This window comes from Mchenga conophoros, linkage group LG2, assembly GCF_057382185.1.
Source record: "Mchenga conophoros isolate Kocher_MC1m ecotype Shallow Benthic linkage group LG2, M_conophoros_male_GT1.1, whole genome shotgun sequence".
Taxonomy (NCBI): Eukaryota; Metazoa; Chordata; class Actinopteri; order Cichliformes; family Cichlidae; genus Mchenga; species Mchenga conophoros.
The window spans coordinates 31,789,451-31,802,924 of record NC_140527.1 but is presented as its reverse complement, the minus strand read 5'-3'; the positions used below and the strand labels follow the sequence as shown (position 1 = coordinate 31,802,924).

General features: G+C 46.0%; 1 protein-coding gene across 2 annotated transcripts in view; it reads left to right on the top strand.

Moving 5' to 3' along the window:
• The window catches only part of trpc7b (transient receptor potential cation channel, subfamily C, member 7b), a 63,678-nt gene extending 59,416 nt beyond the window's left edge, over positions 1–4,262 (top strand). Inside the window, exons 10-12 of one of the 2 annotated variants that reach the window (XM_085295260.1) lie at positions 1,547–1,627; positions 2,568–2,640; positions 4,087–4,262. In XM_085295260.1, the coding sequence (XP_085151386.1) occupies positions 1,547–1,627; positions 2,568–2,640; positions 4,087–4,226 (294 nt within the window). In that variant the 3' untranslated portion in view covers positions 4,227–4,262. Of the gene's footprint in view, positions 1–1,546; positions 1,628–2,564; positions 2,641–4,086 lie in introns of both variants that reach the window. The other variant, XM_085295251.1, reaches the window with a different exon arrangement.
• The last annotated feature ends 9,212 nt before the right edge of the window (positions 4,263–13,474 follow it).

The window sequence follows — 13,474 nt, the reverse complement described above, 5'->3', positions numbered from 1 at the left end:
ATAATAATGGATTGGATTTATATAGCACTTTTCAAGGCACCCAAAGTGCTTTACAATACCACTATTCATTCACTCTCGCATTCATACACTGGTGGAGGCAAGCTACGGTTGTAGCCACAGCTGCCCTGGGGCAGACTGACAGAAGCGAGGCTGCCATTTCGCGCCATCGGCCCCTCTGGCCAACACCAGTAGGCAGTGTTGGAAAGGTTACTTTTAAAATGTATTCCACTACAGATTACAGAATACATGCCCCAAAATGTATTCTGTAACGTATTCCGTTACGTTACTCAATGACAGTAACGTATTCTGAATACTTTGGATTACTTAATATATTATCGTGCTTTTTACAACAACGTGAATGTACTATTGCTGTGTGATTTATTACTATTACTGAAGGTCCGCGACTCCGAACTGTAGTAAAGGGACCTCTGACTAATACGGCGGGTCCGTAGCCGAAAAATAGCTTTACTTTGTTGTGTGGGTCAACTTTTCTTGACAGAGAGAGGCGTTGAAAGGCTGCTCCAACGGAACTTATTGTTTTCGGAGGAAAACACGAACACGGCGTACAGTCGAGTCTTAATAGCTTACTTACAACTGGGCTCGTCAGGCTCTCTTCTTGGCTGCAGTGGTTACCGTATTATTATATTTACATTAGGGTAGGGTAAAGTGTCTTGCCCAAGGACACAACGACCAGGACAGAGAGCCCAGGGATCGAACCGGCGACCTTCCGGTTACAGATACGCTTCCCAACCCCCTGAGCCACGGTTGCTGTTCCTCCAGTTCACAAGATGAACTTCCCTGCAAAAAAAAAAAAACATAAAGTCACTGAGAGCTCAAACTGACAACTGAAGTACCAAGCTTTTCATCTTGATAAATGCTCTCTCATAACGAACATTAGCTAAGGGGTTCTTCTGGTTTGATTTTAAAGGGAACCCATTTTTATTAAGTTACAGTAGTTATTTGCATGGTCTTATTTTTATTCAAACAATTTGGGTTGTCTTTTTACAGTTAAACATTTCATCTGTTCTTGGAGAAAAAAGATTATTGGAATCCACTCGGATGCTTCATAACTTAAAGCCTTGTCGGAAGTTCTAGGATAGGATAGGATAGGTTATTCATCTGTTTATTGCTAAACTTAGTCTCCTTTTGAGCATTTGGTCTTTTTGATGTTTCCTGCTTTTACTGTAGACCAGCTTGTTGCATGTGTTCGCACTTCAGTTTATACCCTTTATTTTTTTTACACTGCAGTGTTGAAGTGACACACATGCTATAAAGCAAGGTCATAGACATGAAAGGCACTTAGGAGTGAGTTAATAAAGATTCTTTCTGGCAAGGTTATGCAGTCAACTCTCTTTGCCTTCTCTTTTAAAACATCTCAACTGCAGATATTAATAAACACTAAGCCCTAGCCTTTCTTTTATTGCCATCTTGCCACTATGATGCCTCCGTTAACACCCTTTTCAAATGCTTCCGTCTGACATGATCCATAGAACCTGAAATATGACATTAACACTCGACTTCTTCTATCTGTTTCTTGCTCTTGTAGGATGAACGCTTCAAGTCTTATCCACGGCCTGGAGAAGAGTTCACCCAGAGAAAAGCTAGAAAACACCCCACCAGATACCAGGTAAGATGGAGACCGAACTGGATACAGAGAGCACAGGATGTGTGGAGTGATAAGGAGACAAGACTTAAAATTTTGATGGAGGCAAGAAAGGAATCAAATGGGAGACAAACAGACAGCATAAGGAATATGTAAGAGAATAGTATTAGATGGGAGGGCAAGGTTTGCTGCAGGGTGATGACAGTGAAGGAGAAAGGAGAGGGAAGCAATGAGGAAATTCTGCCACAGAAGAAAGAAGAAAGAAGGTGTGAGGAAGACACAGAGATAAGGTAGAGATGGTGGAGAGGAAGAAATCTCTCAAGTTTCAATGGAAGGGCACTGACTGAAAGGAAGAGGTAAAAAGAGAAGAGAGAGAAACAGGGTAAGACTGAAAATTCCTCTAATGAGCTGTTTGAAAGAGATCGAAGGTAGGCACTCAGTAAATGAGCTCAAAGTATAACACTGAGAAGGGGAAAGATGCTTTCCACCTTAGTCTGTTCTTCACCTCTCCCCTGAGGGAAATCTAGCTTCCTTGATAGGCTGACTCCACTTTTGTCTTAAGCCTCCTATTTTGTGTGTTTTTTACTAGACTACACTACACACACCCACACACAAAAGTGAGATGTCAATTGGTGTGGTGTGCATGTATGCTACATGTGGGGTGACCAGTACTGACCCATGTTCACAGTGCCTACATGCAGAAATTGACAGCTTGAAGCTTGGAAACAGTTGCAGCAGATCCCTGTTGGCCACAGATTTATTCTCAGTGTCTCACTTACTATCTCAAAGGCACAGTACTCACTCACTGTCCTCACAGCTTTGTGCTTATGTTTACACACAAGCGTGGATGAGTTTTGAAATATGCAATCAGAGAAGTTTACTGGGTAAATATAGCATCCGTCGTCACATCCCCTTGACACGTCCTCTTTGTCTAATCTTCTTTTTCTTCTCTTTCTCATAGAAGATCATGAAGCGCCTGATTAAGCGTTATGTGCTTAAGGCTCAAGTGGACAGAGAGAGTGATGAAGTTAATGAAGGTAAAAATTCCCTCTTCATTAAAGCCCACTTTCATTGTGTCATTATGTGCTTAAGGAACACTGGGTTCGGAAAGTTTTCAGACGCTTTCAACTTTTCTGCATATTGGTACAGTATGTATAAAAATGTCTTAATAGATTCAGTTCACTTAAAAAATATAAATGGAGTTGTAACACTTTAAAAAGACAGAGTAAAAATGCTTGTGCGTGTGTGTGTGTGTATAAATTAAAAAATAAAAGGTTAAAATATGCTTTTAACATAAGTATTCGGAGTGTGGAGAGGTTTGCACAAGGTTGGCATACAATTATTTTGGAAAATTTCCAACAAGGTTGGATGGGGGAGCCACTTTCAGGTGTCTCTGTACTCCTAAGTCTTTGTTGAAGTAGAGCATCCCCACAGTATGATGCTCCCCCATCATGTTTGGCTGTAGGGATGGTATTAATGAGGGAACACTCAGTGCCTGGTTTCCTATACACACTCCACTGGGAATTTCAGCCAGTAGTTTAATCATCCTGTCATTAGACCAGAGGAGTTTGCTTTGCATGGTCAGAAATACATCCAGGTGCCTTTTGGCAAACTCCTCGCGGGCTGCTACGTGCCTTTTAGTGAGGAATGGCTTCTGTTTGGCCAATCTACAACAAAAGCCTAATTGGTGGCTGCTGCATTGAATTTGTCTTGTAAAGTTATCCCATCTTTGCAAAGGAGCTCTGGAACTCATTAATAGTGATCACCTGATTTCTGGTTACGTGTTGCATCGGGGCCCTTTCATCTCTCATTACTCTGTTTGGCTAAGTGGGCAGATCTAAAGAGACTGTTCATACGTTTTCAACTTTTCTCCATTAGAGAACAATGAACACTTTGAATGCTGCAGAAAATTTCTTGGATCCTCCCCCAATTGTTACTTTAGACAGGCTTTTGTGATGATTGTGCAGACAGTTCTGTGAACATAGTGGGTTGGCTTTCACTTTGACACACCATTAACTGTGAGACCTTATGTACTAATTATTTCAGGTGAATTAGGCGCAACTGTCTTCGTTTTAGTTGCAGCAACATTTGAAGCCTAAAAAAAATTCAAAATTTAATATTCACCTCTTAGTTTTATTAGATTGAAAAATGGCTTTGTCACCGTGGAGTATTGTGTGTTTACTGAAGAAAGAAAAACGAGCCTAATAACTTTTTAGATGAAACTGAAGCTTTGAAAAGGTTTTTAAATTTTCTAAATGGACTGGGAGGGACAAGAGTTATGCGTTACTGCGTTTGAGACTGCACTGTGTACTTCAGTGTAAAATGATGTCATTGCTCACATGGATCAACAGTTTTTGTGTGATCCTGTAGGTTACTGCCTACCTGCATGCATGTCTTTGATCATTCGTACTAATGTGCCCTAATTCCTGTGCCATACCTCAGCTCTTCTTTTGTACCTGTGTCCGTGTGTGACTGTGTTGTAGGCGAGCTGAAGGAGATCAAGCAAGACATTTCCAGCCTCCGCTATGAACTCCTGGAGGAGAAGTCCCAGGCCGCAGGCGAGCTGGCTCTGCTTATCCAGCAACTTGGCGACAAGTTTGGCAAGAACACCATGAGACACTGACAGGACTTGCAAGAAGAGATGGGGAGAATGTGAGAAAGGGTGAAATCAGGAAGAGGTTGGGGGTGGGGGGGTTGGGAGCAGAAAGCTGGGTGAGCACAGGTATTTTTAAGGCCTTGATAGTACAAGAGGGAGAGAAAAGAGACAGGGGAAGTAGGATGTTTATGAGATAGACAGGATGAATGGAGGACAGTGGAAGAAAAACATGACATAAAGAAACTGGGCAGAGTGAAACAGCTGATTTAGTTATGCAAGGACACAATTAGGGAGGAATGTGAAAAGCAGATTGTGAACACAAGAGGGTCAGAGGTGAAGTAAAGCGAGTCAGAGGGGTTTTGTGCTGACAGTTCAATTCTAATTAAAGGCAAAGTCTTTCACGAGGCGCGAGAAAGAAGAGGAAGAAAGAGCCTCGCAGGCTGGGTGGGAGGCAGAGGGAGACGAATGAGGAGGAAAACACAACTTCCATGAGATATGACGAGGCACCACGGGGCATAAGACTGAGGCAGTAAAAGCCCCCACACCCACTGCCAAGATATATCAATGTATCACCAACTCGGAGAGGGAAACCCAGAAACGGGATGACACAGAGAGAGGGCTGGAGGGGGAGAGGAACAAGTGAGAAAAATATCTTTTAAAAAAAAAACCTGCCACTGTTATTTACACCGGAGAGGCTGGCATTGCTTCTGAGTCCTCACTTTGTTGGGGCAAGCATAGATGCCTGTGAGAATACTGCACACACCTTTATACAGCAGGCTGTCTAATTAATGCATATCCATTCATAGTGCACAACCTATGATCAGGACTCTATGGATTCAGGAAAAATGCACCTATTTAAAAGTCATTAAATAAACCACTGAAATATTAAACATTATCTTATTATCTTAATGTCATTTAGAATTCTATCCTCATAGCACAGACAGTATTAGGTCCTGCAGATCCAGAAGATCCATGCTAGAACAAAATGACTGTAATTTAAGAAAAAAAAATCCACTCAGACAGTTTCTTCTTTACCTCATTCATGCTGCCAGAAAAGAAAATGACAGTTAGGATAAACAGAAACTAATCTGAGGCTTTCACAATACCTCTCTTCCATTCTTTAAAATCGAGAGGGCCATTCTTGTTTCAACAACTTTAAACCAGCGTGTTGAAGTATGGCTGAGATAATTGCTTTAGATATTCCCCTCTCCACTGTGTGTTTGGAGCACTAAGTGTCTCGAGTTTTCTAAAATGGTAACAAAAAAATGACAGGTCCACGATGTTTACAACTCTAAATCCAGAAGGTCAGCACTGAGGTTAAGCCCATGAAGGTAGCAAAACTGAGTCTGCTCCAGGGCAGCCAGACATTTGTGAGGAGAGAAAATCTCCGAGATGCAGAGATATATTTATGTATGCAGTGATCTGGCAGTAAAACTGGAATTCAGCTGCAGAAGCTGTGCAGAGTTATTTTATGGTCTTTATTTTATTTTGGAGACATATTTGACATACAACAGCATAAACTAAAGTGTTGTGTTAGACATTGGTTGTAGCTGAACAATAGTTTAAACAAACAAAATAAAAAAAAGTATAAAACAGTTTGAGAAGTTATTAAATCTGGACATTATTGTAGTATATTATATAAATGGGGTGCTAAAATCGATGATGACCTGTGGGATCAGATACATCATCGTTCCCGTTTGTGACTGAGGCCCAGATTTTGATTTAAAGCAAATATGAACATACTAGGCATCCCAAAGCTGAAAGACACACCAGTAGCTCTAGTTAAGAAGCTCCTGTCCTTAAATTCAAGGTTCTTTCTTGAATCCTTGAAAATTATACTTCATTCAAAACATCAACATCCAGTGCTGGCAGTCACACCAATCTGCACATTTTTCCACATTTAAGTTTAGAGACGCCATGTCATAATCAGTGGGTTAGACTGGTTCCTCCAAGGCTTTTTCTATGAATTCAGAAAATTAGAATATACCGTTCACTTTCATCAATCCTTCTTGAAATTAATCAGATAAAATGTAAATATATTTAAGCTAACGCAGAACTATATTACCATTCTTTTATTGTGTGGCTGGTTACAGTAGTTATTTGCCCTCAGATGGAAGAGTCAAGATGGGCCTATTGCAGCCATCAGCAACAGTGTCATTAGGAATTTTTTTCATGGTTCTAGTAATTGTCCTAGCTAGTATACACTATTTCTCCTGCAAGTAGACATTGCAGGAGTTAGGGGGCTTTTTTAAGGATATTTTCTAATCTCCTGCTACAGAGTAAGTGTTTTTCCTGCTTAAGAACTATAATTGGTTCAGCAGTGTTTATTCACTAGTTCAACACATGAACGCAGCAACTGGCATTAAGAAAAAGAAAGTAAACACTGGTAAATATTAGCCTAGAAAATGTTTCTAGCCTCTATACGAGAGAGGGAATACAGCATGTTTTTAAATTGTCAAAGAAAATCTTTTGTTAGCAGGTCCTCTTAAATTTCTACTTTGCATCCACCACAGAACAAAAGCCACGTAGACAGAAAAGAGGCTGAAACAGGATTGCAGGAAAATAAAAGACCGCAGCAAGAGCTGATGATAAATTACCGACTTGCTGTTGCATCACTTTAGAGTTCCTAATAGTGGTCCAAGTTAAACAAATGCTTGAACAAACAACTTTGAAAGTGGGTGTTTGCCAGGCAGAGCCCAGGTAGTTCCCAAAACCATCAAGTCATCTTTGACAGTAAAACCTAAAACCTGCATATATATGTATAATTAAAATGTACAGTAGTGTATGTATATATACATACACTACTGTATAATTTCATTCTTACAGATAGGACTTCATTCTTATAGATAGGGCTTAAAACTCGCTAGTAGGAAAATACGACCAAGTATATTTCTAATTCAAATAGATAGTAAGTATTTAATCAGAAGGCTTTAAACATAATTAAAATGCTGTTTTTACAGATATGATTTTTTAATTTGTTTCAGATACATAAAGGCTTTTCAGACAGATTTTCATTTCAATTAAATGGACTCGACCTTATTTCTTTATTTATTTGTATTAGGTGTTAAAGCTGTTAATTAGTTTCCTTTTTGTAGAACCATGCAAATGATGAAAAGACCCACCACCAGGAAGAGAACATTTCCTCAAATACTGTATTTTTAACTTCTACACAAGAATTAATAATTAAATCAAAATCTTGTATGGTATATTGTCATATTTTTGATCCTTAAATTAAACAGAGTAAGCTCTATATTGACTGTTGTTGTTGTTGTTTTTTATTTATTTACCTTGTATGTTTCTGCTTCTGGAATTTAATTATTCAGCATTTGTCTTTACCTTTACCCACTAGTGGATGAGAGGTGCTGGAGCAAGAAAATAAACATGTGGCTGCTGAATTGTTTTGTGCTCCAACAACATTGTTCACAACACATTGAACAGCTGGGAGTTCCCCAGACAGAATGTACACTTTCACACAGTGTGACAAATGTATAATACACATAATATTTTTAATAAAACATATGTATAATGAAATATATCCATATATTTTGTGTTGTGTTGTACACATATATATGAGCACCTCAACATGATAGTCTGCTTTACATCCATCCATCATCCATTGTGTTGACCACTTATCCAACCAGGGTCATACTGAAGCTGGAGCCTTCCCAGCTGACACTGGGTGAAAGGCGGGGACAAGTGATGGACAGGTTGCCACTCTTTCACAGGGATAACATGGAGAGACAGACAACTACTGGCTCCTGGACAGTGGTAGGAAGGGGTGACAGTGATGAGCACTAACAGTGTGCCACCCTTCTGTTTCCACAATTTTTTGTATTTTATGCAGCTTAGCATGCAAACTCATCTAATACGTATTTAATAGTCTTTGCCCACAATTATAGTTAATTATAATGTGATGTCATGGAAACACTAATAACTTAACTCAAAGTCCCTCTGTCAGGTATTAGAGCTTAGCTATAGTGCCAGATTGAGGACATCTTAGCCAGATTTCCACCCTCATGGTCCTACTGCCCTCAAACCTCTATAAACACCCACCTTGCTGTAATGTTTCTTTTGTGATAATGAGCTGCGCTTCAGGAACAGTTTCTTAAAACCACAGCAAAGTCTTACTACTGTAAAAGCGTTACATCAAGCTAATGCTGCCTTGATATAGACCATTTTAGACTGACTTTGAAGAGGGTTTAAAAGCCAAGGAGCCCCACTGTGACTGGGAAATTGGCTTTGCTCTAAGCCGGAGTGTGTGTGTGCTTGTGTTCCTGCACCTGTGTGCTGACCTCGCCAGCGCCTCCTGAAAGCTGCCCTCTAAAACGGCACAGCAAACACTCGGTTCCTACGTACGTGCAGATGTTTATTAGGCTCTAGTCTTTCCATGATATTCAGTCAACGCTTTCTCTGCACTGTTTCAGGCTGTCACGGTCTGCGGAGGCAGACCGTGCGGAAAGGTGTGTGGTGGACCCAGGTGCGAACACAAACGAGGATGCAGGAGTGGATTCCAACAAAACGAGCCTTTTATTATGGCTGATGAAAAGAACAAAAACAGAATGAGGGCAGCATACGTGTAGTACTCAACAGAAAACCTAAACTGGACAAAACTAAGGAAAAACTATGGCTGGAGGTACAGAACACAGGAGGTGGTAACACAGACGACGTGAGACAGACTGTATGAAACAGACTAAATACACATGAGGGATGATCAGGGGAAGTGGCCACACATGGGAACACAGCTGACACACATGAACTTAACGACAGGACAGAAGGAGTGAAACTGAATACACTGACCGTGAATACAGACTTTCAAAGTAAAACAGGAAACATGGAGATTAGACAATACACATGAACCGGGGAGACGTAGTACAGGGGAGATGACATAACCGACAGCATGGACTTGACAATATAAGACACGCAGACATAAACACACGAAGGGCAAGGGAGACTTAATACACGGGTAATATGTACAAATGGCTGGACTGCCTTAGTGACCCTAAACAAAGAATAAACATCAAAATAGGCTAAAACACAAAACACTGGGTCGCACGACCCAGGACCATGACAATACCCCCCCCTCAAGGGCTGGCTCCCGACAGCCCAAAACCGAGAAACCAAACAAAAACAGAAAAACCCCACCCAGGGCGGGAGGCGGGGGACCAGGACGGAGGGACCAGAACAGGAAACAAAACGAACAACAGAACACACAGGAGCACAAGACCAAAGTCCAAACAAAGTTCAGGGGGCCGACCCAGAGCCCACAGGCACAAGAGTACACGGGTCACATGGTCGGGGGGCCGACCAGGCGGGTGGCACAGGTGACAGAGCCGGTCCGGAGGCCGGCCGCGCAGAAGGCAGCGGCGGCGGCAAAGGAGACGACGGAGCAGTTCAGGGGGCCGGCCGCGCGGAAGGCAGCGGCGACGGAGCAGTGTCAGGCGCACTGGCCGAGGCCCGGTGGACACAGGACCAGACGAGGCTGAAGACTCCGATGAGGCCGGACCAGACGAGGCTGCAGCCGACGACGACTCTGATGAGGCCGGACCAGACGAAGACGCCGGCTCTGAGGCTGCAGCCGACGACGCAGAAGGTGGCTGGATGGGCGGCTCGGGCCCCCCAGCCAACGTGGCATGGTGCTGGACGGGCTCCTCGGGCCCCCCAGCAGACGTGGCATGGTGCTGGACGGGCTCCTCGGGCCCCCCAGCAGACGTGGCAGGTTGCTGGACGGGCCCCTCGGGCCCTCCAGCTGAGACATGAGGCTGAACGGGCCCCTCGGACCCTCCAGCGGAGACATGAGGCTGAACGGGCCCCTCGGACCCTCCAGCTGACGAGACATGAGGCCGGAGGGGCTCCTCGGGCCCTCCAGCTGGCATGACGTGAAGTGGTGTGGATGCTGCAGGATGCCGGATAGGCACACCCGGGCATCCAGCAGCAGGCGCAGGGTGAACAGTTAAGGAGGCCCCTGGCTGGACCGGGAGCAGGGCTGCCACCTGGACAGGGAGCAGAGCAGGAGGCTGTCGTGGTGGCGATGACTCTCTTGAGCCTCCAATGGAAACATGAGCCGGTGCAGGCGCCTGCAGAGCGACAACCGCTCCCACCTGAGCGCCGAGGCTGGGTGCGGAGCTCAGCTGTGTACTGACTGGCATAACTTTGGGAACCCACCTGGGTGTAGGAACAAACCGGACGGCAGCCATTCCCGCCTGGGGTGTAAACGCAGGATATGGCTGACCTCCGGCTGCCCTGACCCTGGTGGTGGGAGCTAGCTCAGGTGCTGGCTGGGTGTCCACTGCCTCTACCTGGAGATCAGACGCAGGTGAGAGGTCAGGTAACGCCACAGCCACCCTGGGAGTGAGCACGAAGCTCCGGACACTGTCCTTGGCAGATGTAAGCAGAGGAGCAACGACAGACAAGGACCTTGATGTCTCTAAGTCCTTAACACAGTCCGAATTGTCCTTAGTTGCCCTTCTTGGGGAGCTAAACACTCCTTCTGTCTTGGAGCACGATTCAAACAATATTTCAGACCAGAAGCAAGGTGGCTCAGTGACACAAGTGACAGTTATGTTGTCCCAGGAAGCATGACTCTTAAGGCCAAGACTCGATGCATGAACCCACATAACACAACCAGGACTAGGTGCAGATGATTTGAACACAATAATTTGGCAGTCACATGGGAGACAACTACACTTACTGGAGTCTAAGAGCCCTGTTGGCGAGACTGAGTTAAGGAGGGGTTCAGCCCCACACACTAGGTGGCTGTAGAAAGCTAGTGAGTGGGATGCACATGGACTTGGCGTGGCATAGAAAACATAGTGGACTGGCTCTGAGCAATCCGGCTGAATTGTCCTTAGATCGGCCAGTTCATTAACTGCAGTCAAAAGGCCCTGGCCCAGGGGTGCGGTTAAAGGGCTAGCTGGTTTGTGATGATTAGCGTGGCGCCCCCCGACAGTCTTGGAAACACAAAATACAGCCTTGTCATTAGATAAGGGGAAAGCACAACATAAACAGACCTTCACTTTAGTATTAACAGAAATCACAATGCCATTCACAGACATAGGAAAACCCGGCAGGCCCTTAATACTCGTCCAGCCCCGGCGGACTGGTGCAGAAGAGCGGTTGCTGATGTCGGACCCCAAAGCACTCACTCTGGTCAAATCATCAGCAGAGTGAGGAACCTGGGGCCCGATTAGCGCCGGAACATAACATACAATTTCCCGATCAACACCAGACGTTCCTTCTTGCGCTGGGCTAGTTACATAAGCAGAACATTCATTATTCGGCTTGGGAACAGGGAAAAAAAAGACCCCAAAAGGTGGGTGCTAGTCAAAGGGAATACAGTCTTATTACTAGTCAGATCAGACGTTTTCTCACGTGATTTATAGTCAATGGATAGCAGGGGCTGAGACACAGTCTTCGAAAAGGCTCCAGATGCCGTAACAGTCTTAAAAGAAGCCTCCTTAGCGAAAGACGCATGTCCTGGGTGTGCAGCGTCTTCTCTATCCTCCATCTCCCTAACCTCCCCCTCAGCCTGCACACTCATAATAACAGGGTTTAACAGAACATCGCACGGGTTGATCCCCAAAACCGAAGTGCCTATGGCCGGTTTGGCAGTGTCAGGTTCACAGTACTGTGAGGGCAGTGTGGCGTCCCCAAAAACAGCATGCCCAACACCAGAAAACTTAGCTTTATTGTCAATACAAAACGTAGGCACGAGAGTAACACCTTCAATATCAGTAGCCAGAGGCACGGGAAAGACAGCTTCTTCACTGGCCTCCGAGAAAACAGACTGTGACACGGTGCCTGGGGGGGTGACAGAGTTAACAGTACCGGTACACGGGGTCTTCATCTCTGAGACATTTATTGTCCCTCCGAGCCCCTCGCTCTCAGTACATCCAGAGCGATTAGGTGGACACAAAACATCGTCACTAACCTCCGAGCGTCGGGCGATGCGGTGGCGACGCGAACGCCGTTTCTTCTTGGCCGTGGGTCCCGTTGACGTGGAAAGTGGAGCCTCTTGCGGCGTCGCAGAGGCTGAGGCGGCGAGTGTTGGCGGGGCGGCAGGCGGGAGCTCCAGGCAACTCCGGGGGCCCCCAAGGGCTAGGCGTGTCCCGCGGAAGATCTCACCGTAGTGAGGAGCGAGCCATGGCTCCTCCCGTAGCTCCTCCTGCAGTTGCGCGCATGCGGCGCGCTGCCGCCCCTCGAGGTCGGAATCCAGGCCCCCCACAGCTTCCTCGTGTAGCTCAGTGGAGGGCGACACATGCCGTAGCGATGAGCGACGGCGACGTGAACGTCGCTTCCGTCTTGAAGTGGACGCGGACGGAACTTGGATTTCTGTGGCGAGCGGCTCCTCGTCTTCCGACCACATCCGCGCCAGATAAGAAGCGGGAGAAGTGTAGTCCGATCGAGGCGGCGAGGACGGGCGGCCGGTCCGAGGCGGGGCGGCTGGCAGAAGCTCCTCCTCGGAGATAAGCCAGGGCTTCCAGCGTAGCTCGTCCTCCCGATACGCCCGCAACACCTGCTGCCGCTCCTCCTCACCGAAGTCAATAGCCTCGGGCATCTCCGTGCAGACAGGCGGTGGCGAAGATGCGGAAGCCGATGAAGTGTGTGTGTCGGTGGTGAGCCTCACCGTTCCGACTCTGACCGCCACTGGTTCATGAGGTAGCGGGGTAACACCGCAACAGCATGGCTCTGGTGACGACTCACGCTCGCCGGGCCGCTGCTGCTGCGGGCGGAGTCGGAGAGTGGAGACGAGAAAGTCGCTGACGAGGGGGTGCAGCGTCTCCCATAACCAGGGGAACACGGACACGCACACCCCTACTTGGCGGGCTAACTCTTCCCGTTCCCCCTGTCTGGGACAGTGCAGCCATCGGTCGCATAGCGACTCCACTGTCCGGACGATCTCCATGTCATGTGTCGCTGGGTCCGGCATGCTCGCGTCGTACTGTCACGGTCTGCGGAGGCAGACCGTGCGGAAAGGTGTGTGGTGGACCCAGGTGCGAACACAAACGAGGATGCAGGAGTGGATTCCAACAAAACGAGCCTTTTATTATGGCTGATGAAAAGAACAAAAACAGAATGAGGGCAGCTGACACACATGAACTTAACGACAGGACAGAAGGAGTGAAACTGAATACACTGACCGTGAATACAGACTTTCAAAGTAAAACAGGAAACATGGAGATTAGACAAGACACATGAACCGGGGAGACGTAGTACAGGGGAGATGACATAACCGACAGCATGGACTTGACAATATAAGACACGCAGACATAAACACA